Source organism: Ixodes scapularis, unplaced genomic scaffold, assembly GCF_016920785.2.
Source record: "Ixodes scapularis isolate PalLabHiFi unplaced genomic scaffold, ASM1692078v2 PGA_scaffold1__304_contigs__length_218370807, whole genome shotgun sequence".
Taxonomy (NCBI): domain Eukaryota; kingdom Metazoa; phylum Arthropoda; class Arachnida; order Ixodida; family Ixodidae; genus Ixodes; species Ixodes scapularis.
The window spans coordinates 133,480,772-133,506,830 of NW_024609846.1; the positions used below are offsets into that span (position 1 = coordinate 133,480,772).

The window sequence follows — 26,059 nt, forward strand, 5'->3', positions numbered from 1 at the left end:
TTTGGCAAGCTAATAGCCTATAGGTGGGTTGTTTTCTTTGTTTAGGGTGCTACAATATATGGTCTAAACAATTTTACGCACTTCCCACAAATGTTTCATCGACAATGACAGTTTGTAAAGTATGACGCACTGCCTCGGGTGCTTTGACCTTACGCACTGGAGCGTCAAGGACCTGTTTCTCCCTTTAAAATTTGAATCGACCACTTCTGTGGCATCACGACGAACATACTTTCACTATGAAATCATAACAAATAATGATTGATGATGAAATTGATTGGGTCCTAACAGTAGAGCTACATTATTTAGGTTGCAAATAAATGGGCGACGTTCATGCGATGTTTTTACTTCCAAGTTCGAATGTGTTGAGAATGAGTAGCCTAAAACACTGTGTGCAGGCTGCTTCCTGAAGTGGCCTGATATCTCCCCAATTCGGGAAAGGGGGGGAGGAGGGGGGGGGGAGAGAGAAAGGTGTGGTTGTTGTGGGAAGATAATAATATCTATTCTCACTCAGGAGAGCCACCGGTTATTCAAAAGTCGACTCGCTCATAACGGGAAAGCCTGTGGGGGCGCATCTATGGTAACTATGAGTAAAATGTGGTATACACCTATGTCACTGAGAAATTATGATCGTGCAAACGGTGGGGCGTTGCGGATGCAGGTGAAGCAAAGACTTATTTCACGAGTGCATCGTCTTTATTAGAAGCCAAAATTGCGGCTTGCTTCATCCACCCTCCTGACGTCAGTCTTGTCCAATATTTGATAAATTCGATAAAGCGTTGATCCCAGAAGCCCGCGCCAATATATAAAGGTCTTTATCAAGTTATAAAACAAACATCGAGCAGAGGTAAGGACGAATAAATTCGCAAAATAGTTCAAAATGGGATGAAGAACCTATGAGGGAAATCTATGCTTCGAACAGTAATGACGAGCATAGTTGTAAACCCAAGACTGGGGATACGGACAAGGGACAAAACACAGAACGATATGTCCGTGTCGTTCTGTGTTTTGTCCCTTGTCCGTATCCCCAGTCTCAGGTTTACAACTATGCTCAATTTACACCAGCTAGCCTGCACCCTCACCATTGCTTCAGTAATGACGAGATTAGGGAGAGCCACTTGATTTATAGGTCTCGGAAAGAAATGTATTATCGACGACCTGAACCCTTTATTGCACAAGCCAATCCTTGTGCAGACACGGGAATGGTTCCAGCAGCCGTGCGATGCCAGAGGGCGGCTGCTGCAACGACCCCAGCACACCGCGGCCCCTCGATCTCCACCGACCGAGCGGCCTCGGGCCTGCGATGGGCCGCGCTGGCGTCCTCAGTCTCGCGGATTGAGCGTGCCCGCGACAATGAGGGGAAGACACCTGGAAGTCTCAAGGTCGTTGTCGCGCTCGCAGCTAGCCGCATTCGGCGCTTTTTGAGGATTATCCGTACAAGAAAAGCCGACACAAAAGAAGCCCCTGACGTCACGTGACTCTTGGAATAGGGTGAGAAGAGGAAGGGCGCGAGGGGCATTTCCGGAAGGACAACTCCGCTTCATTTGTGGTTTTGAAAAACAATGCAGTTCTCTTCAGTAACACCTAGGAAGACCTCACGTCAAATATTACGACGCAGATTTGTCTAAATGTTTCCGACCCGACAGACTTTGCAACTCGGCAAGTTGCCGAAATCGGCTGAAGCGCAGACCAGATGCGCGTTTTTGCTCGGGGATTCAGGCGCGTCGGCGTCAAACTGACGTCATTTCCTGCGTGCGGGTGCGCGTTTTCGCAGGAGCGTTGGTTTCTAGCCAAGGTTTCTAGCCGACCCAGAACAAGACCCGCGCGCCGAGGTGTCGAAGCGGCTCTCGCCCAATGAGGGTCGGTCGAACTATCACGTGATCCTGCGGGGTACGCTGTTTCGTATTCAGCACATTTCAAGGTGTTCAAAAGCATTTTTATTTTCCATGGAAAAATTAAAAAAAAGAAGTGTTTCTTGCGACACACAAACCCATTTTATTTACTTACTCTTTCATTTGATTTTTATTTTGTTGTATTTGCGACAACATTTACATCGCGTGTTGAGAATTCTGATATCTGGCAACGCTGATAACGCGCGGCCGATGGTGCTTGGCTTTGACTGCATGCGGGTGCCCCGAGCTTTGCGAATTTCGCTCTCTCTCGTCCCGCTTTCCACTTTTGCTGGCACACCAGAACCGGAGCCGGCTAGCTGTGTTAATCATTATCAACCAGTTATTAAAAACGGAAGCTGACTACGTCTCTGCTGTGAGGCGTCAGAATTATTTTCTCCGAAAGATAGCTCCTTGTGGAACAACCTTCAAAACATGGTGGCTCTTCCAACTGGCGACTAAAAATTTACGCAGAAACACGTTTTCAACATATATTTTTTGCGGATGTCATATCTGGTTTGATATGAATCAACGTCGTCCAAGCTTGAGTCCGTGTGAACATTATAAAATTTCCATTTGTGCTGCAATGACCAAATTGTCCATCTAGCGTATCTTATAGTCTCAAGCGAAGAGAGAAGCTGCGTCATACTATGGCAGACGGAACTCACGTTTGCAAGTGAAATAAACGCTATCATCATCACCACTTCAGCTTAGCCTCGAACAGTACATTGTGGCAATGCTACAGTGCCCTTTCTCTGAAATGCTTTCGAACCCGGGTGCCGCGCGCACTGCAAACCGGTTGCGACATTGCAACTCGCTGGCAAGTATGGCGTCGGAGATGGACGACAGCGTATTCGACATGGTGAAAGTTTGTTGGACAGTGAAATCATTGATCGAAAATTGAATACAACGGCCAATCTCCTGTTGTCATCTGCGGCCGTGAGTTGATAGAGATCGGAATATTTTTGGCTGTGGCGTTCTCCCCCATGTCGCAATGGTAAACGTGCACGAATTAGCAGAAAAGATCCATAACCCGTGTGGTGGTAATATATCCAAACTCTGCAAGTGTAAGCAGTTATAGCGCGCCATCAACTAGTTAAATTTGAAACCGCAAAGATGTACAGCCCGGCGACTCGCCGGCTTTAGCAATTAGGTCTCTGCAGGCGCGACCGGGGATGCACCAGCTTTGGTAGCGAATGGACTAGCGAGCGTTGTACCTTCAGCCATTTTCCGAATTTTACTACACGGCAACGTTGCAAGAACACTCAGATGGGAAACTCACCGCTGAAACCTGGGCCCCTGGCGTCCACCGAGACCGAGCTAAATGCGACAATTTCGCCACTCTTAATCTTCTTTTTTTCTTCTTTTTTTACTGTGGTCACCTTCAGCTTGCAGAAAGCATGTTAATGCGTAAGAACAAACAGAAAACGCTTTTTTTCTTGTAAATTCTATTAGAGTTTAGTACCAAATGACGTGCGCGTGATCTTTTCTAATATCTTTAGCTTCAAGGTTTTGCAGCACAACTAATATTGTTTTTATACAACCTTGCCTGAGCGGTGATTTCTTTCAGGTAGAGCGTCCCGACCTTGGTGCGTCGCACCCTAAGGGAGTGGTTTTATAGTAACGTTGGTACACGGTTTCCTAGGCAACATGGAGCTCGAAGCCGTGCAGGCCCATTCACACCGGCGGTTGAGTCGCGTTTGTGGAAGAGTTTGCTTAAAGGGGTACGGAAACCAAATTCTAGAGCCCATCTCATTGCTTGAACTTAAAGAGGGTTAAAATAGGACTTCACCAATACCAATATTCCGCAGGATAACGCGAGAAAACGAATTTTAAACTGAATAAAACGATAACCGAAAACCACCTCGTGGACGTCTGTGAAGCTTCGATGGAATGTCGTGACGACAACATGCCCGTAAGAGCAGCGCCACAACGGGAAATACGGTCATTCATAGACATTACTTAGGCCTGAACGTAGTACCGAGGCGCTTTGGTGAAGAAAGCAGCAGTAGAGTTGGCCACCGTTTGTTTTAGTATCAGGTGGTTTTTCCGGCAACGCTCCTTGGGGGTGGTTTGGAGATCGTGTTCGTACGATGTAATATTCACGCTACGAAATGTCTGTTTAAACGGGCCCGCATGCCCACCTTTCCTGATCACGAGATAGCCGCCTTCGTCGACCGCAACTGATAACGAACTCGATCGCTAACAAGTCAACACAACTACCATCGTTGCTAAAACTTGACGGCCCGTACGGCTGTGCATAGCGGCGCGCATGTAAACAAATCCCTGCGGCGCTTTTCGGGGATGCGGGAGAGAGCCAACGTCCAGGAAGATGCGTTTGAAGTAAAAGAGTGTCAGCTAGCAAAATCCATGTAAATGCCTGTTCGCGCTGGGAGCAGAACCGCGCTGGCATTGCGTTCTTGGTAACCGCTTCGAAAACGGTCTTTTACAACCGATTTTATGAACCGTTGGGCCTCTAGACAATCGCAACTCGATGCTGACGAGACGCTCGCCAGAGAAAGATTGGACCAGCATTGAGTCGCTCCCAAAAACTGCTCTCACTCGACATGTTTTGGCGTATCATGTCGAAATAAAATGGACATCTAAAAAACGTGTACGTACCGAAGTTGGAAGGCAATCCATATGGCTTTTATTTGAGCTCTATAACACACACACACAAAAAAAAAGGAAATTGAATTGAGGAGAGTGTCCCTTCTCGACGAGATCGTTCGTCACCGCTGCACCTGAAAACAAGCTAGGTACGACGAGGGGAAAGACTGGCCTTCTTACCCCAAATTATAGGTCAGGGTTCAAACTATTCACACGAGGAGGGTCCACAGAGGTCGCGTGGGCGCATTCCATTCATCAAGCCATCAGGTATCCGTGGTTCTAGCGTTTGTCTCCGCCGCGGCGTTCAGTTTCAATTACTTTTTTTTTTTTTTTCTTCTTTTCTCTCGTTGGGACGCGCACAGAGAGCACATAGAAATGCACGTTGGTCGTCACGACGACGTAAGCGAGCGATGTTGCCGGCGATGTCAATTTGATCATAAAAAGTGCGTAAAGCTTTGTAGCTGTCGTAGGCGTGGTTGTAGGATCTTATCGTAGCGTGCGAAAAACTTGCGATAATTGCGCTTCGTGAATACGGAACTTTTCTGAGGTTTTGCTGTAAGATCGTTTTGTGAGGAAGCTCTGTTACCTGTTGCGGACGACGAAGACAAGGCAGACGGGTCGTACAAATACGACTCTAGGCAGAATCGCCTCTCGGCCATCATGGCCTGGTGATGTAGCGGCGTTGGTCGGCGACCATTCACTCGAAGCCGCTCCAGCCGCTCCGCCGGCTCTGCAATATGCTACTACAGCCCTCGGGTACTTCGACTATGCGAGATTGTAACACGCTGACGCCACCAAGTGGCAAGACTCATAACTACGGTATGCTTGGCCCTCCGAGGCATGATGACGTCAAGACCGCGCCGGATCTCTCGAGGTGCATCGCGCTCTTCGACGGCTGATTTTGAAGCGCTCGCCGAAATCCAGGCATTTAGAACGAGAAATACAGCCATCCGCTTGAAATATGACTATGTGATTATCAATTACTGGTTTATCTGATTCCATTTGACTTATCTCTAGGTGTTTCGTGTATATTTTAAGTTTCGATTCAGTATCCTTTTAAAGGGATACTGAACCAAGGAATTTAGTGTCCATAATAAGTGGCGCACGTTCTTTCTACGAGCCAGCAGCCGCCGGTGTGTACGAGCACACGCAACAAAAATGACGTCACAGACCTCCATTCGTGGTTGAGATTACAGTGAAATGTATGGGCTTCGGGCCAAAGGAGAATAAAGACAAGTTTTTCATCTACACAGTGTTGCCTGGTGTAAAAAGTAAGCGATGCATTGGTCTAACAAGCACGTAGCTTTCACTTGTAGAGATGAAAAGCCTATCTTTATTCTCCTTTAGTCCGACGCCCATGCATTTCACTGTCATCTCAACCGCGAATGGAGGTCTGTGACGTCATGTTTGTTGAGTATGCTCGCGCACACCCGCGGCTGCTGGCTGGTGGAAAGAACGTGCGCCACTGATTATGGGCACTAAATTCTTTGGTTCAGTATCCCTTTAAAGATTCAGTGCAATTGCTCGCGATTCGATGGAGAAAACGGGAGGATCTGCTAAGTATTCGCCTTTCGAACGCCGGTGTGAATGAGCAGATTTAAGCTGTGTCTTTGTCCTGTCGATCAAAGTTGCATCAGAAACAAATTGGAGACAGTTCACTACACATCGTTGCAATGTTTGGGTCTGTACTACAGTAATACCGCGTTGCATAAGAAACATGTCGTGCGCTGCAGTTGCGCAACATTTAAATTATGTCGTCTAGGAAACGTTGTGCCTTCAACCTTTTTCCGACTTTTAGCGCACGGTTTCCTAGGCAGCATGGAATTTGAAACAGTAGCCTAACGCTGTGCCTTTGTCGTGCTGATCAATGTTGCTTTAGAAACAGATTGGAAACAGTTCACAACACAACGTTGAGATTTTCACGTCTGTACAACAGTAATACCGCGTTGCATAAGAAACATGTCGTGCGCTGCAGTTGCGCAACATTTAAATTATGCCGTCTAGCAAACGTTGTGCCTTCAACCTTTTTCCGACTTTTAGCGCACGGTTTCCTAGGCAGCATAGAATTCGAAACAATAGCCTAACGCTGTACCTTTGTCGTGCCGATCAATGTTGCATCAGAAACAAATTGGAAACAGTTAACTACACATCGTTGCGATTTTCACGTCTGTACTACACTGATATCACGTTGCTTAAGCAACATGTCGCGCGCTGCAGTTGCGCAACATCTAAATTATGCCGCCTAGAAAACGTTGTTCCTTCAAACTTTTTCCAAGTTTTAGCACACGGTTTCCTAGGCAGCATAGAATTCGAAACAGTAGCCTAACGCTGTGCCTTTGTCGTGCCGATCAATGTTGCTTTAGAAACAGATTGGAAACAGTTCACAACACAACGTTGAGATTTTCACGTCTGTACAACAGTAATACCGCGTTGCATAAGAAACATGTCGTGCGCTGCAGTTGCGCAACATTTAAATTATGCCGTCTAGCAAACGTTGTGCCTTCAACCTTTTTCCGACTTTTTTGCACACGGTTTCCTACGCAGCATGGAATTCGAAACAGTAGCCTAACGCTGTGCCTTTGTCGTGCCGGTCAATGTTGCATCAGAAACAGATTGGAAACAGTTAACTACACAACGTTGCGATTTTCACGTCTGTACTACACTGATATCACGTTGTTTAAGAAACATGTCGCGCGCTGCAGTCGCGCAACATTTAAATTATGCCGCTTAGAAAACGTTGTACCTTCAACCTTTTTCCAAGTTTTAGCACACGGTTTCCTAGGCAGCATAGAATTCGAAACAATAGCCTAACGCTGTACCTTTGTCGTGCCGATCAATGTTGCATCAGAAACAGATTGGAAACAGTTAACTACACAACGTTGCGATTTTCACGTCTGTACTACACTGATATCACGTTGTTTAAGAAACATGTCGCGCGCTGCAGTTGCGCAACATTTAAATTATGCCGCTTAGAAAACGTTGTACCTTCAACCTTTTTCCAAGTTTTAGCACACGGTTTCCTAGGCAGCATAGAATTCGAAACAATAGCCTAACGCTGTACCTTTGTCGTGCCGATCAATGTTGCATCAGAAACAGATTGGAAACAGTTAACTACACAACGTTGCGATTTTCACGTCTGTACTACACTGATATCACGTTGTTTAAGAAACATGTCGCGCGCTGCAGTCGCGCAACATTTAAATTATGCCGCTTAGAAAACGTTGTACCTTCAACCTTTTTCCAAGTTTTAGCACACAATTTCCTAGGCAGCATAGAATTCGAAACAATAGCCTAACGCTGTACCTTTGTCGTGCCGGTCAATGTTGCATCAGAAACAGATTGGAAACAGTTAACTACACAACGTTGCGATTTTCACGTCTGTACTACACTGATATCACGTTGTTTAAGAAACATGTCGCGCGCTGCAGTTGCGCAACATTTAAATTATGTCGTCTAGCAAACGTTGTACCTTCAACCTTTTTCCAAGTTTTAGCACACGGTTTCCTAGGCAGCATAGAATTCGAAACAATAGCCTAACGCTGTACCTTTGTCGTGCCGATCAATGTTGCATCAGAAACAAATTGGAAACAGTTAACTACACATCGTTGCGATTTTCACGTCTGTACTACACTGATATCACGTTGCTTAAGCAACATGTCGCGCGCTGCAGTTGCGCAACATCTAAATTATGCCGCCTAGAAAACGTTGTTCCTTCAAACTTTTTCCGACTTTTTTGCACACGGTTTCCTACGCAGCATGGAATTCGAAACAGTAGCCTAACGCTGTGCCTTTGTCGTGCCGGTCAATGTTGCATCAGAAACAGATTGGAAACAGTTAACTACACAACGTTGCGATTTTCACGTCTGTACTAACTGATACCACGTTGTTTAAGAAACATGTCGCGCGCTGCAGTCGCGCAACATTTAAATTATGCCGCTTAGAAAACGTTGTACCTTCAACCTTTTTACGCATTTAGCACACGGTTTCCTAGGCAGCATGGAATTCGAAACAGTAGCCTAACGCTGTGCCTTTGTCGTGCCGATCAATGTTGCATCAGAAACAGATTGGAAACAGTTAACTACACAACGTTGCGATTTTCACGTCTGTACTACACTGATACTACGTTGCTTAAGCAACATGTCGCGCGCTGCAGTCGCGCAACATTTAAATTATGCCACCTAGAAAACGTTGTACCTTCAACCTTTTTCCGACATTTAGCACACGGTTTCGTAGGCAGCATGGAATTCGAAACAGTAGCCTAACGCTGTGCCTTTGTCGTGCCGATCAGTGTTGCATCAGAAACAGATTGGAAACAGTTAACTACGCAACGTTGCGATTTTCACCTCTGTACTACACTGATACCACGTTGCTTAAGCAACATGTCGCGCGCTGCAGTCACGCAACATTTAAATTATGCCGTCTAGAAAACGTTGTACCTTCAACCTTTTCCCGACTTTTAGAAAACGGTTTCCTAGGCAGCGTGGAATTCGAAACAGTAGTCTAACGCTGCGCCTTTATCGTGCCAATCAATATTGCGTCAGAAACAGATTGGATACAGTTCACTACACAACGTTGCGATGTTTGCGTCTGTACAACAGTAATACCACCTTGCATAATAAACATATTGTGCGCTGTAGTTGCGCAACATTTAAATTATGCCGCCTAGCAAACGTTGTACCTTCAACCTTTTTTTACCTTTAGTACACGGTTTCCTAGGCAGCATGAAATTTGAAACAGTAGCCTAACGCTGTGCCTTGTTGTGCCGATCAATGTTGCTTCAGAAACATATTGGAAGCAGTTTACTACACAACGTTGCGATTTTCGCGTTTGTACTACACTGATACCACGTTGCTTAAGCAACATGTCGCGCGCTGCAGTTGCGCAACATTTAAATTATGCCGCCTAGCAAACGTTGTACCTTCAGCCTTTTCCGACTTTTAATACACAGTTCCCCAGGCAGCATGGCGTTCGAAACAGTAGCGTAACGCTGCGTGTTTGTCGTGCCAATCACTGTTGTGTGAGAAACATATTGGGGACTGTTGCGCAAAATAGCCCAACACTCCCACAACATTCGGAACATTCTCGCAACATATCTACAACATATCAATGTTACTTGGGATATGAGACAAATACATATGCGTACCATTAAATGATGTTCACATGAAAACAGATACGCACATCCTTTATCTTTATCAGTCAACGAACATGCATACCAGGGCCAAACATACATTTTTATTGGCATTATATTATCACTTTGAATTCACCACAATTTGAACATATGCACAACATATTTACAAAACTTAGAGCAACAAATTTTGTGTTCTTTGCTATCAAATAAGCATTTGTTTCGAAAATATGTGCTGTCGTATTGCCAGTGCAATATCAAACAACATAACAAGGGAAACAATTATATAATTCTGAGTAGATGTCACACTTAAAATAGATAAGTAATGAATACAACTGTGACTACATCACACAAAAAATGTGCAGCAATCTTATTTTGCACCGCATTGCCATGTCAAATTGTGCAGTTAACCCTTTCATTGGCAACTTTTCTGAAAACAATAGAAAAAAACTACTTTTTGCTTTCTGCTATACAAACATATTAAAAATCACTGAAAATTTAATACTTTTAGACAATATGTAAAAAACGTTCAAATGATTCTTTAAAAACGCAAAGACACAGCATCAGATTAAGAAATATTTTTCTAGAGCTAAGTATGGAAATGAAAACAAAAATACCGTGAAATATCAAACATCTGCCATTCCACAAGTGCCCACCCCTCTATCTTTAACATTTGGAAAATGCATAAAGGATATATCTTAACATATTCATAACCTAAGAAGTTTTCGAGAACATGATAGCGCTTTTGACAAGGACAAGAGGGAGGAACAGACAACGGAGCATGCAGACTTCAACTGTTTAATTTTCAGAAAACGACATCTATATAAGCTCTGTGCCAACGTGCCAAACAACTAATACCATACGCTGAAGCTGCTCTAAGGAATTGTATTTTGATAATTTGGAGAGGTTCCTGCAAGCAGTTTCGGCATATGGTATTGGTTGAGTGGCGCGTTGGCGCACAGCTTAGATAGATGTCGTTTTCTGAGAATTAAACAACTGAACTTTGTGGACTGTGTTGCCTGTTCTTCCCTCTTGCCCTCGTCGAAAGCGCTACCTTGTTCTCAAAGATTTATCAGCAACTCATCCAACAGTCAACACCGACCTAAGAAGTGCCCATCCCCCAGTTTTACCATGATTATCTCCAAATTCTGAGCAGGCACTTGCTCGGGATTTTTCAGTAGTTAATATTGCTCATTCTCCATGATATTGTACCAAGCAGAGGTTATTGCAGAAGTGCACGTCACTTCCCACTTGGATGAATAACAAAGAATTCTTGAACATGTTCATTATCGTAACATTTGTCATCGCCATTCAGTTTGAAAGTTGCACATATTTTCCAACCCCGCATGAACAGAAAATGGCAGATGTTAGCATCACAAAGTTTGCAGCTAAACATAAAAATGTTTGTGACAACATTCTGGTGGGAATTCCGTTTCCCTTGAGCTCGGTTAAAAATCAAGAAGTTATTTAGGTGGGAAGTATACTTCCAGCAGTCCAAGAAAGGGTTCAAAAATGCAAAATGCAGAAGAGAAAAAAAAATGTAGAGCATAACTTTATGGTTTATCCTCAATAACTAGTTACAACATGAACACACAAGAGGCCACTTTTGCTATGAACAGAAACATGACGCGTGGTCAAGAAAGATCTGGCCATTAGTCCACTTCATTACATTTGAACACACACACACAAAAAAAAAATTGTTCTAGTCTCGCTCCAGCGTGTTTGGGAGGTGGCAGACATACCTCTGTTCTCTACCAAAATCAATTAACAAACAAGCACCGCGCATGTCCTCGGGTAAGACGGCTACTACAGAGTGTCCTGGTCTGCTTGTCTTCACAATATAAAATGGGAAGACTGAGTTCTGCACTTTCAGCTCCTCAAGTGGCGTGCACAGGAGGATGCAGCGCTCCACGTTCACGTCATCTACATGGAGAGCCCTCAAAATCACTACAACACTGCCATCATGGCAAGAAATTACTGTAGAATTGCTTTTTTTTGCCCTCCTGTACTGCGTGGTCTCATACACCTGGGAGTTCACAATGAAGCGCTCGTGCTTCAACGCACCTGAAGGACAAAAGCCAACTCTGGCAGTCATTGCTGCAGTTTCTGCAGGGGAAAACCTTTGCACTGGCGTGCCCCTCCCCAGGAGACATACTCCTTTAACATGTGTGGCTCTCCTGAGGTGCTCGTATCCTAAGACGCGCTGACACTTTAGCCTTACCGCCGCCGGGAGAAAGTCTGCCGCCAGCAGGGTCTCCAATTCCTGCCGCATGACCACCCGCTCTACAATTTGTTCCGGCACTCCTTTTGCAGCAGTTACTTGCTTCAGCAAGCGGCCATTGCCGTCCTCAAACCGGAAGGCCGAGTTGGCCCACAAGGACCCCATGCGCCGCACTGTAGAGGAGAGGTGTGTCAACTGATGCACGTTGAACGTCATGGCAGTCTCCCCATACAGTCCGGGCATCTGGCCAACGAACTGTGTCAGCAAGGTCTCTGAAAATGTATGGTATGGAATGAAACATAAGAGAAACAAGCCCAACAACGATTGCTTATTTCCATTTTCACAACAGCTAGCTATAAACCCGATACGGTTGACTCCCGATAATTTAGGACAGACGGCAGTTTATGGCTTTTTATTGTTTCAAAGCAGCTGTGATAATACTGGCTCGTAAACACGTAATATAGAAGCAGTCTTGGGCAGTGAGTAGTTACTAGTAGCGCGTTACCGGTAACTAGTTATTTTTTAGTAACTTGTAACTGTAACTAGTTACTTTTCAGTTAGAGGAACTTGTAGCTGTAACACTTATTTTTTTGCACAGTAACTGTAACAGCAAATACCTTTTTTTTATATAAAAAAAATGTTGAACAGCAACACTCGTTAAGGTGATTTCTTGAAACTTTTTCTACGTCTTGAGGTTATTAGATTACGTACATGCACCGCAGTCAAACGAAGATAAAAAAAAGAAAGAAAAAGAAACTGGCGATCAGACCTCCGCCGTGGAGGGAGCTGGCCTACCCTCGTAAAAAAAGACCAACACAGAGGGGCATACCGAGAATGGGGCACCCATAGTGACATCGGGAAAGAAAGGAAGCTGGCACCCACAGTGGTTGAGTACAGAAACATGTCTTCTTCATCTATGCCGACTCACTCTCTACGCGTGGGTGAACATCTGGATTGTGCGGCAATCTGGGGTCTTCATGTGGAGTCTTTTACTCTTAGTCATGTCTCGTTTATCCCAAACTTTCTGCTTTCGTGTCTAGAAAAAAACTGTCTTGTTGACAACTTTCGTGTTGTACACTCCACACCCCAAATAGGTCTTCTCTTCTTGACGAAGGAAGTGCACGGCGCTGCCTTTTTTTTTTTTTTTCATTCAGAGGATTAGAGTTTCCTGTCCCCTTAATTTTCAGTGAAAGTCTCCATGTGGTGCAGAAAGCGAACAGTGTTTCAATTAATTTATTCATTTTTGTTGTGTTTTCTTCAGAATGATTGCCTTTTTTTTTACCCTGAGCCATTTTGACTACCCACATGCCTTCCTACGTTTCTATTGAATAAACTCTATCATTTGGTTTGTAATCTATTACTTACTGTTTTAGACAGTAATAGAAAAGTAAAAATGTTACTTTTTCACAGTAACTGTAACAGGTTACTTTTGGAAGCTCAGTAACTGTAAAAAGAGTTACTTTTTGGCAGAGGTAACTGCAACCCTAACAGTTACTTTTTTGGCTTAGGTAACTAAACTAACAGTTAATTTTTACTGGTAACGTGCCCATGACCGTATAGAAGTAACCATTGCACACATTATTTTCTTAAAAAGGTCGAGAATCTCAGACACGATCCTTTCATAATGATACTGCCATTTCTTCCAATAAATATTGCTCGTCAGAATGGGTTCAAGAATTGTTCAGTTGTGGCAAGAGTCCGAGACAAAGAAAGATGACTTATAGCCACCCTTTCCCTGAAAGAGTACTTGCAAGGACCAGTTGCAGAAATTACAAGAAGTCTGCTGCCTATGGTTAACTGCATAATCCAAGCTTTTTGAAACGAGGGCCGTATATGCGATGCTCCACGCAGGGCATGTTCACGTTTAACGAAAGACGAGCAGAACCAGCTTCTTCTTGCTGCTGTGACTGTTAATCCTTTTCAGTCACGCATGAAGTCCCAGAGACAGTGGGCATAACCGTCTCCGACCACGCGGTGAAGCACGGGTTTGCTGTATTGCCGATCCTCTGCCCAGAAGCAGCTTATCAACGAAAACAAAAAGCGCGCCCTCCTTTGCTTCGCAGTCGATCACAGAACGTGGACTGCGGACAGGTGATCTTGACCGACGCATCTATGTTTACGACTCGCTATAACCAGCAGCTTCTAGTGTGGCGAAGCGACTACCACCAGTAATAAACTAGTTCCTTTCAAGACCTCTATTTCTAGCTAAAACGGCACTAGATTTTATTGTTTCTTCAATTAATAAGTAGGCAATTTGGTCTTTTTACAGATACCACCCTCATCTTGTGTGGCAAGTCGCCCCTAGTGGCAGCAGTCAATGTCTGGGGTGCTATTTCTCGAGAGGGGCTTGGGACACTGTTTAATGTTTAGGATTGGGGGAATAATGACGTGTCACAGTTACTGTGACATAGTTGACTACGTCAAGATTCCCTACATGCTCGCGGACCCAATCCCCGACACGAACTTCATGCTTCAACACGATTTGTGTCCCGTTCACACGTCTCACAAAGTCCGCGACCTCCTGGAAGGTCGCTAAATCAACGTGCTCCCACTGCCCTTGAAGGGTGCCGACCTCAACATAAGTGAACTTGTTTGGAGGCGCATAAAGATAGCGATGGTGCGGTGTCCTCTTTACACGGCCACTGCCAACGAACTGTGGCGTGTTGTCCACGAGGAGTGGGAGAAGCTCCGGAACGAACCAGACTATTGGCAAGGTCTGATTCCTTAACATCACTGATAAGAGCAGTGGTCGATGACAATGGGGCGATGACACATTATTAGGGTTGCTGCCAAGATTTTAGCCGCCTTAATAGAATCATTATGTTAATGGATCACCCAAACTAAAAAGGTTAACCTGAACATATTTTCTTCCTCGAGAGCGAGCTTTATTTCTTACTTAAGATATTTCATTCGCAGGAAGTTGGAAATTCAAACACTCCATTAAGTTTTCTACATTATTTGAAGTGTTATTGGTTAGTTTGTGTACAATATATGACTTTCGTGAAAAAATGTGTTTGTATCGATGCTATCGTGCAAATATAATCGTTTCTAATGGTCCAGTTTTTGTATTAAATTCAATGAATACTTTTTTGTAACGACTCAGAGAAGGAGTTGTAAATAAATAAGTAAATGTTTCACCACAGACCATTAACAAATCTAGTCCTAAATGCTTAAAAGCCTTCAACATCTGTCTGTTTGGTTAATAAAAGTAATCTACCAGATATGTAACAACCATCGGCAACGATTTGCTTAGTTGGGTATGTTCCCCTCATTGGTTGTTTGACTGGTTCATTTCCGAGTCAGGGAATCTACGTGCTGAAAGAGGCACCCACAAAAGCTTGTAAAGCAAACATCAGCAAGTGCTGTTGCAGCATCTGCTTTGCACCTAGCAGATGACAGGGAAAGATTTAAATCACACTCTCCTACCCTCTGCAGCCTCACTGCACAGGGTGGGCGGGGGTAGGCGCAGCTTTTATGAGTGCACCTGCCATGTGGAGCTGGGGGTACAGAACGGCCATGGCTTCCATGTTATAGCTAACAGAGTCCGTGATAGTACAGCAATATACTAAACAGTAAAATGGATAGGTGGACTAGTTAGTACATATTTAACTTGTGGAGCGCCTAAAAAACGAGGACACGAGGAAGACGAGACAGGACCGAGTGCTAACTTACAACTGAGCGTTTATTGAAAAACACTATTTGTACACAAATTCAGGATCGCGACACAAAAAGGAAAACTCGTTCTCAGTTAAGTGTACTGACAGTGCACTCACGCAGCCTATCCTCACCCTTTAAAGGGGTACTCCGCCGATTTTTGAGCTACCTCAACTAACTATATTTTCTGACTCCCCGGCCTTTGCCCTTCCTGGTATGCTATTTTGTATCGGTAAATTCATAATAGTTATTTCGAAATCGGCAAATGAAAATGATGCAAAAAACAAACATTCAAATATACCCGCCCTTTTCAGGGCCGTGACGTCAGTGGAAGGTTAGCTTGCCAGTCGGGCGAGCAGTCTAAAAAATAGAATATGCCAATCATTTGTTCCGTGCTGGAGCGCGGGGACTGGAGCGAGCTTCCAAAGCATTCATTTGACACCATGAAACTGCTTCGAATCAGTTGGGAACGAATTCTACAGTCCAAAGAGTGAACCCCTGCACTTCCAATGACGCCACTTTTTCATTGTTGCCAGTAGAGACTTTCAGTTTGAAAAACACGGTGAGGACAAAAATTGTAAATTCAATAACTTCGTGAAAAAAAATTATTTTGACCTAATATTTGGGATACTATTTTGGCGATGTTGTTTGGCGAGTTTAGCAAAATTTCAAGCAAATCGGAGACCATGAAGAAATCGGCGGAGTACCCCTTCAATGCAGTAGACCCAAACAATTCTCTCTCCAGTTTGGTTTTCTAGTTTTCCAACTATTTTTGTTTTGTCAAGATTATGCGCACACGGACACCTATCACAGTGAATTGCTCGATTACCCGACGGGGAACGTCTAACAGATAGGGCGTGCTCGCGTGCCCTATCGTTCAAGCACCTCCCCGTTTGCCCTACATACACTTTTCCGCAAGTCATAGGTATTTCGTAAACAACTGACGTTGCGCAGGCGTGTTTCTTGGCGCAAGCCTCACTTTTCCCTTTTTTGTTGTTGACTCTTCAGCAGAAACTGGACAGTTTTGACGGCGCAGAAAACACCACAAGCACCTCGAAGTTTGCGGCAACTCTTTTTAGGCCGTGGGACAGCCCGTGGACGTAGGGGAATACCACGGGTCTTGTCTTTTTCCTCTGGTCGGCCGCTTCCCCTCCGTTTCTTTTTTTAAGCTTTGAAACCAGGGTTTCCGCAACTTCTCTCAAAAAGTGCTCTGGATGGCCCGCCGTTTTAAAACCACCAAAATATGGTGTCAAAACGGCTGCAGTTCTTGGATTTAAACTTGCACTTCGACAAGGACCACGTATGCTGGAAGCACCAGCCACGCTCGAAGAAAGGCATCTTGCCTTTTTCGTCTGCCTACTCCAAGTTAGTCAAACGAGAAATTGTGTCGTCGTTGATGAGAGCCTCTCTAGACAAGTCGTTCAAGCCTAACATGGGCGAAAGCCTTTTTGATCAGGTGCGACGCCTTAAAACGATGGGCTATCCAGAGCATTTCTTGAAAGAAGTTGCCGAAACCCTGGTTTCAAAGCTTAAAAAAAGAAACGGAGGGAAAGCGTCGGACCAGAGAAAAAAGGCAAGACCCGTGGTAATACCCTACGTCCACAGGCTGTCCCACGACCTAAAAAGAGTCGCGCACACTTCGAGGTGCTTGTGGTGTTTTCGGCGCCGTCAAAACTGTCCAGTCTCTGCTCAAGAGTCAACAAAAAAAAAGGAAAAAGTGAGGCTTGTGCCAAGAAACACGCCGCGCAGCACACTGAATGCGCAACGTCAGTTGTTTACGAAATGCCTATGACTTGCAGAAAAGCGTATATAGGGCAAACGGGGAGGTGCTTGAACGATAGGGCACGCGAGCACGCCCTATTTGTTAGAAGTTTCCCGTCAGGTAATCTAGCAATTCACTGTGATAGGTCTCTGTGTGCGCCTAATCTTGACAAAACAAAAATAGTTAGAAAACTAAAAAACAAAACAGAGAGATTTGTTTCAGGCCTACTGCATTAGAGTAAAGGGCGCATCAGTGCACTTAACTGAGGAAGAGTTTTCCTTTTTGTGTCGGGAGCCTGAATTTGTGTACAAATAGTGTTTTTCAATAAACGTTCTCGTCTTCCTTGTGTCCTCGTTTTTTAGGCACTTCACAAGTTAAGCATATACTAAACAGTTTGTTTTCCAGACATTGTAGTTTAAATAAAACAGGTAGCCAATAATCCCATGCCACTATTTGCTTGCATACGCTCCTTTCAGAACAGATAAACTAAACATTTAAAAATATATTTACCGGCACGTCGGATCTGTGATTCGTTGATCTCTGGCAGCAACAGCAGGAAAATGGCTTCCGCAAGCCGGCAGAGATGTCTCCAATACCTCGGAGGTAGGATGTCCAGCGTGCACAGCAGGACGTAGAAAAGGAGCCAGTGTCTCCACTCACTTGCCTTCCAGAAGGCGTGGTCCTGGAGGGACCTTGGCAATCGTGTGAAACAATGCGGTGGTTTGATGCAAAGCAGGCGCTCGTTGATTGCCGTCAGCTGGTGAGGTTTTCCTGAAAACAGGAATTGTCCAACATTTTTATTTACTATAATTGAAGATCACTCATTGCAATGAAAACATTCATATTTGAATTAGGCCAGCAAATGATATACAAGCAGAGTGGTTGTTTGGGCGAGTTGGTTTGACATCTTATGCAATCTTGTGCACAGCAAGGACAAGGACAAAAGGGGAGAACAAGGACACAATAAGGCGCCTTGTTGTGTCCTTGTTTTCCCCTTTTGTCCTCGTCTTTGCTGCACACAAGATTGCATAAGATATGCAAGTTTTTGGTGGTTAAGCGCAGTTCTTAATGTAGCGAGAAAAAACAAAATTAAAAGAGCCGCCTGCGTAGCAATGGTCTTTTCAACCAGGTGTGATGCTTGTGTCTTTTCTCCCAAGCACTTTATCCAGGTTATAATTTGAATTTCACTCACTAATACCTGATAATGTGCTTGGGAAGCACCTTGGATGTGGGATGGTTAGCAGTGTTGCTGTTATGTTTTGACGCTATTAGTGTGACATACAACAGTAGCAATAAAAGCTGGTTCGCACAGTTGCGACCGCCTACGAGTGCGACCACTTGTGACGGCTTACGAGATGCCGCTACCTAGCTTCAGCCCTTGAACTATACGAAGCACGGAAACATACCGCCATGTTTTTAAAGCGGTAGCTTTATAGGATGACCATGCTCAACGTTGTGTAATACCTTCACTCGTGAGTGAAATAACATTGCGCCCTGCACCTAATGTGTTCGGCGACTGTAATCAGTGGGCATATCCTCCCAAGTTCTCCATCCATTGCGCGGACTATAAAAGCTGGGGGAAGGGGGAGGGGGCTCATGCAACACCACCTCTAAGGAGGCAGGCAAAGTAAAGGCGGGAGAAAGCCGGAAAGGGACAGCGAAATCATGTGGCGTGCAGTCGGCCAGTGAGCGTACAGAGCTCGTCATGTTTTTCTCAGCAGGCCGAAAAATCTTTGCCACATGCCGACGTGACCAGAAGGCTCCTCGCACTGCCCCGGTCCTCCTCACAGTTGTTGACAGTGGTGTAATCAGCAGGTATAGAAAGAGCTCGATGGGTCAAGCAGCAGAGCATGCCGAGGGCAACAAATGCACGAACGGCACCAGCAACAGCAGCTTTTTGTTTTCATTAACAGTGTCTCTGTAAAGCTACCGCATTTCATCGGGTTTGGTCAAATATGCAACGGCGCCGTGTTGTTTGCAGACCGGTGGCGTCGCTGCGTTTCCATAGGAGCTAAGCCTTTCTCATTCTTTACTTTTTCCTCAGGTAAGTTTGCTCTTTGAAAATTTTACAAAAAAAATGCACCATCTGTGGGCAACGCTGCACAAAGTCGTAGCGCGATAGGTTAAGAAACCAAATTTTCCGGTCAATTTAAAGAGCCTGGCGTCTCCTTGTTTCACCCTGTAACATGGTGCTGGAAAAACAAATTTAGTAAATATATAGTGACATTTAATGGGTTCCAATGCCATAGTTACCTCAAAATTTATTTTTACCATGTCCTGAACCCCTTTAACATACTGCAGTGATTGCAAAAAATGCGGAAAGCAACAGAGAGGCATTTAAAATAGTGAGAATGATGCATACCAATGTAGAAAGCCATGGTGGAGTTCGACGATGCAATCAGGGTCTCTGTGACCTGCCTCGTCACACCCAGCAAGGCACAGTGCATGTAATCAACTGTGTATACCCAGACAGGATCGAAATTTGGGACAGTGGCCAGTGATGAAGGTCCCTTCACCCCTTGCACGGCAACCCTGAACTGCCCTGCCAGTTCTGTGTTTCTCAGCACCATGGCAGCTGTTCGTTCAGGAGCTGGTTCCTGATCGTCTTCGTCATGCGCATACCGAATACATCCTGCAAGGAAATACCATTCATGAACAATTTAATAGTAACCTCTGAAACCTTGCATAAGTATGAAATACTATTGCAAGTATGCAAATGTTACTTTACAAAGCACAACACTCATCCCGAAGACAGCCAACTCCTTTAGAAGTGACATACTGACCTCCTTCGTGTTTTCCCTTGATGAGGCACCAGGGGCAACCAAAGTAGCCAGCATAAGTCACGTGGTTCTGGACTGCAGCACGAGCAGGAGCGTCAGCTGTGCAGCCGATGATCTGCACCCTTGAGGAGTAGTCTTTACCCTCGTAGCTCCACTCAATGGGTGGCACAGATACTACACTTTCAGCAAACGTCGACATGAATACCGACATGTTCGGATGGTTCCTTCCGAACCACAGACCTGCTAATGTGGTGCTCGTAAATCTTCTTTGCGGTGGTAGCTCACTGATACCGAATTGGATTAGCCAAATCGACGAACGTGACGACTTGAGCAATGGGCTATCGTCCGTATTGACGATCAGTGTCAGGTCTCCCTTTTTGATCACGCCATCCTGTCTTAGGCACCTGTAGTTCGATGCAGTCGTCACATCCGTTACTTCTGGCAAAGACAAGGACTCTTCGATCTTCTCCATGTTTTCACTCAGCTCTTTCTTCTCCTTCGAAATGACGTGCTTGAGCTGCTCGCTAACGTCTAAAATCGTAAAGTATGATCCAGCCTTCAGGACCATCTCCTGATTATAAGAAAGGTTGCACGCAGCACAGGCCAACCCTGGAGCAGTAGCACTGCTTTCGAGCAGTCTGGTGCAGTTTTCGCAGTACAGGTACTTTCTGGCTACAGCAGACGTCCTCGAGCACCACAGCTTCCGGAACATGTACTTGCTCCGTGGCAGAACATGAGTCGTCGCTCCATACAGCATGTCAACGAACTCTAGGATATGCTCAAGCAGAGTCCAGGTAACTCTGTGGGCGCTTGCTATGGACAACAACATAGCGACGGCGGCCGCTTTGGTTGTTGTAGAGTGCGGCAGAGTGGCGCTGCCAAACTCCGCGAGGCAGCGTTGAAGAAGACCATCGTCATCCAGCAGAAATGAAGCGGAACGGGTGCCTTCTTTCGCGTTACCACTCTCCCCCTCAGTGCTCCCCTCGGTATCACTCACATCATTTACATCCGAAGGCGATTCGTGAGAGTCGCCGCTCAAGTCGGCGGCCCAGCTCGGTTCTTCAGGCTCTTCGTCAGATGCGAACCATACGATGAGCTCCTACTGGAGCTACTCGACGAAACAGGAGGCTCGTCACTCTGTCCGGGACCGGCAGGTAGCGGTGGTGGTTCACTGGAGCTACCCGAGGAAATGAGGGGCTCGTCACTGTGTTCGGGACTCGCAGGTAGCGGTGGTGATTCGCTAGCTGCCTGTCGATTCGACGCCGAGTTTTGCAACTCAGAGTCCCGCTTGTTTTTCTCATGCAGACATTGCGTCGATCGAGAAAGTACAAAGTCTTCATCACAATATAGGTACCGTTTTCTTCGTTTCGGAGTCCTAGGGCTCGCCATGTTCGCCGCCGGCGACCACGGGGGATAGAACCAAAACGATAAGACCCTCTGGTTTATTGTGGACACGTCAGTTGTAGAATAGGTAGTCGCAGAGCGCAACACGTGAATCCCTTCAGCCTTGGCTTCGCTCGGCTACAGATAGAATCGTAAATTAGGATTGTTATTTTCGCACATGAATTAGCTCTACCTAGATTCCTGTTCTAAATATTATTAAAACTAGTAGTCACATCTTGAGCCATGCAAATAATTGTTTCTTTTTCTTTTCTCCTTATTTCATATTAAAACCGAAACTAACAAAGTATTTACTTTTTTTTTTCGGGGTATAGAATTCTACAATTATTGTTTGCTTTATTTTTTTCTTAATAAACCTAAGTACATTTAAAGATAAATTAAAAAAACACTAATGTTGACCAGCCAACGTTGGTTTAGTGTCGGTTTCTATACTTGTTCTTTTATTATTTTTTTTAAGAGAATACTTTTTACTTGCGGGGTTGTTCAACTGTGTTCAGCCTACTGATTATAGTGATTATAAAATTGTGTCCACATTATTAATGTACTAATCGCAGCTTTTGGGTACATATAAAACCGGCTTAAAACCGACTCATTGCCCGAAGCCGTAGGCCCAGAGGCCTACCGCTTTGAGGCAGTTAGAAACCTCGGGATGTAATATTTCGACAACACACACATAGTTTCTAAGTGGAACACAATTGGCGGCCGTAGTTGACGCCTGTTACGCTAGTTCTGCTCAACACTCTCTGAAGTCCGGACTCCGCACTCACGTGCACAGTCCTAACGGCGACTTTGTCTAAGTACCGTGAAGAATTTCTCCAATGACCAAAAACAAGAAGAAAACATACGTATCGGGACACTATGGCCGGCTTGCTCAAAGCAGCGTCTCAGCTCAGACTGCAAGAAAGAAAGCACTGCCAAGACAATCGCGCAAGCTGAGAGGCGCTTCAAATTCAGACTCAAACGTTAGCCTTGGCAATGCTTTCTTTCACCAGTCTCAGCTGAGACGCTGCTGACGCTGCTTCGAGCAAGCCGGCCCAGGGAGTTACGACATTTCGTTGGCCCTCTCAATGCACAGCATAAAACAAATCAGCGAAACGAATGGATTCCAGCGGGGTTCAGCACACAAGTATATATGATGGTGGAAGCTTTTAAGAAAAGGTTATGGAAAGTTTAGTTCACCTGAGTAAAACAAGTAAAATGAAACATCCTAATGTGCTTTGCATGTAAGCCTAAATATTATTTGTGGTCTCTGTGGCGCTCGTTTCGGCCAAATTAGGTCAGTATTATATTAGCCAGTTTATTTCCTTTCCATTCCACCCGTTTTTCAGTCGTAATAAATGAGAGAGTGGCCAAGAATATTCTTGATGACGTCCAGAAAAAAAAAAAAGGCTTAGGAGAAATTTGTTCATAATCAAAAACGTTTGCATTTTTTTTTTTTACTTTTGGGTGTTTTATGTTTCATACTTTCAAATGATTAATCCACCAACTTGGGGCACCCCTGTAGTAAATGTCAGCGCGATACGTTGACGCTCCAAAGACAGTTAAATATCGTGAACACTTAAAATACCTGGTCGGCGGTTTTTTTTTTTTTTTTTTTTTTTTTTGCTTGCGTTAAAGATCCGGCGATTGACAAGGGCGGCGAGTGTTCGCGTTGGACTCAATCAACATGCACGCGATAGCCAATCGAGCACTGGCTCCACATTTTGGCTGATGTTAGGGATAGTTCGAGAGTTAGGCCTAATACTGAAATTCTCGACTCCTTGTTCTCCCGATTTTGAGGCGTTACACGATATTCTGTTGGACGCCAATAGTAATGTCTAATAGAGCGGTAATTAGTTAGGAATAATGCTGTAATACTTAGCTTCTAGTTCTCCCATTTTGGGTGTGCTACACAGGAAATCAATGGTTACAGCATTCAATGTTAGACGCTAACATGCAGTTATCGTATATCTGGTTGAGTGTCTTTCAACTGGTGATCTTTTTTTTTTGTGTGAATTTATTAATTATTAATTTTCTAAAATTTAGGGAATTTAGGGGTTTTTGTGAATTTAAAATGTTCGAAGGGGGGGGGGGGGGGGGTCTCTGCTCTAATGTTCCTGTTAACTGCTCGCCCCTGCACGTGCATATACTGTGGTGCACTCAACGTTACAAATGCACCAGGCTTTGGATGCCAGTGTTGGCATGTCGCGGTGGGGCTTGGTAACCCACAAGGCCTCCTGCGTGTACGCGTTTTCCTGCCGTGAAGCGTGTTTCACATGCAGCGTTTTTGGCCCTAGAGCGGCGCGATTTGTGCCGTTGCGGCGTTCTGGCCAGCACCAGCGGTTGAGCGGCACGAGCGCCGCGACGGCAGAAATCGCACCGCTCTAGGGTCAAAATCGCTGCATGTGAAACTTTCTCTATGTGTTCACGTGCAACATACGTTGCACTTCTAATCGATGTAAACTTTATCTGCAAGTGACCATCATTACCTCGTTACTAAAAAAAAAAAGAGGTGTTTGCGCAGTTTTGCAAAGAAAATGAGTGTGAGTGTGATGTAGTTAGCGAGATTATTGTTACAGATTGCTCAATACTTTATTATTAGGCTCTGCAAGATTGAGTTCTTCGACCCCCCCCCCCCCCCTCCCCCCCCCCCCCCCCCCCCCAACGTGCACAGTTTTCCTACCTATATTTTGAGAAAGGCATTGTAAAGTTTTGTACGCTCCAAAACGAAACTAGTGAATAGCCAGAATAGCCGACGAATCCAAATCCAAGTACAAGCCGGGCTGGTCACTCGTGGGATTGTTTGGATTGTTCCGTAGCTTCGTGAGTCCACGTGGGAGCACCTGCAAGTTGTGTGAACGAGGAAGAATGTACGCTTATATTAGATACGCGGACAAGCAGACGTCTATACTTCCCATCTCATTAATTCAGAGGTTCGAGCCAAAGCATTTAGAGGATTTCGACCCCAAGAAGTCGAAACTTGCCTTCTGGCAGGGCCCTGATGGCGGCGATGGAGGATACTATGACGCTAAGGTTATAATGTTGGGAGGTGAGTAAACAATTCTACCATTTGCTAGAACCACAAATATATATTCAACTTTGGGTTAGGTTTTGTCTCTATTATCTAAAAGAGAACGAGCATTTGGACCAAGAGAAAGGACTAGATGTCATTTCTTTGTTTCACGGCTATCGGGCTTAAATTGAGCGTTCGGAATGGCTCTTTGTGAGGAGAATATGCGATGTTTCTTGATGGAGTGTTAAAAAGAACTGAGTTCAAGCTGGACAAGCGTCCTTCCTCCTCGCTGTGCGAGGACTTTGTCTCGTCGATGGGTGCATGTGCGAAGCGTCGCGATCACAATACAGTTGGCGGTGCAAGGTTTTTCAGGTTCTACAGGTCGGTGCATGTAGGACAGTCATTGCTGTCGCAGGGCTATGAGCACTCACGGTGAAACGTCCCAGCGGATGAGACCTTTCACTTAATTTTCATAGACAAAGTAGGCATCGCAGAAAGGTGTGAATGTGGTACTAACGCTGGCTTCCACGCCAATTGCAACAACAAACCGATGCTGAAGTTTGAGGAGATTGCCTTTTGTGGATCAAAAGATAAAAAAGGAGCACAAAGTTTCTTTATGAGAGCGCGTCCAGTTAGCCCTATTATAATTTTTTTTTATGGTGCCTGTAAGCGAAGATATAAAAGGAAAAAAAAAAGAACTAGAAAAAAAACAATTTTTGGGGGAAATTTAAACAGCGCAAAAGACGAGGGACCAGACAAAGAAGTGACACGGATGCAGCGTTGACTTACAACTGAGTTTATCGATCGCAGTATACCGTGAAATACTGAGTAAGCGCTCACTCAAAATTCGAAGAAAATCGCAAGAATAGGGGATAGGCACCTGTGAGGTCATCAATTTTACATATATATATATACTGTACATATCTTTTCAGGTGTTTCAAATTTTGGAGGTGGGCGCTTAGTGTGGAATGGGCGGATGCACAATATTCTACGGTTTACATGCATTGTCGCGAACAAAGGGAAGAAAAAAGTTGAAGGAGGTAATCAGCTCACATCACCAATAAAAAAAAATAAAAAAAGAGAAGGCTCCTCTACAGAGCCATACAGAGCGTGTGGTAAAAAAAACAAGCGAGTCAAGGAACTAGAAAATTAATTTCTTTGCCAGACAGGGCCACCGAAGGACTGCTGACAGATGTAGTGCCCAACCTCGCTATCTCAACAGCCTCAAGAATTTTTCGTGTCAGCTAGTACCTGTTACGCTTAAAGGGATACTACAACAAAATTTCGGCGCTCATTTTTTGGTCTATATGTGTTCAAAAAAGCAGCATCAGATCGAATATATTAATATCTTGTTAAAAAAGTCACGAAAAGGAATTTTAAAACGAATTAAACGATTAGCAAAGAGCACCTGGTGGATATCGCTAACACCTCGCTTGTAATGCCCGTCTAGGAACCTTGACAGCTAGTGACGGAGGTTGTCTCGTCTCCGGCCACGACGAGAGAAGAGGGGCAGGAGGAACCCCCCTCTTCCCGAGAATGCCTTTTGTGTGTCGCAGAAGTCGCTATTGTCCCCCTACAAGACTATAGAAGATTAACCCGTCACTCAAAATTCGTACAAAAGCAGCCAC

The 26,059-nt window shown here is 44.8% G+C and overlaps 1 protein-coding gene across 1 annotated transcript; it reads right to left on the minus strand.

The window, feature by feature from the left end:
- Positions 1-11,323: 11,323 nt before the first annotated feature.
- LOC120837623 lies at positions 11,324-21,427 on the minus strand. The gene is made up of 5 exons (XM_040207128.1): positions 21,220-21,427; positions 20,042-21,106; positions 19,621-19,890; positions 17,769-18,029; positions 11,324-12,114 (listed from the first exon to the last, which is right to left on the minus strand). The coding sequence occupies exons 1-5, from the start codon at positions 21,425-21,427 to the stop codon at positions 11,324-11,326; spliced, it is 2,595 nt and encodes an 864-aa protein (XP_040063062.1).
- Positions 21,428-26,059: the final 4,632 nt, after the last annotated feature.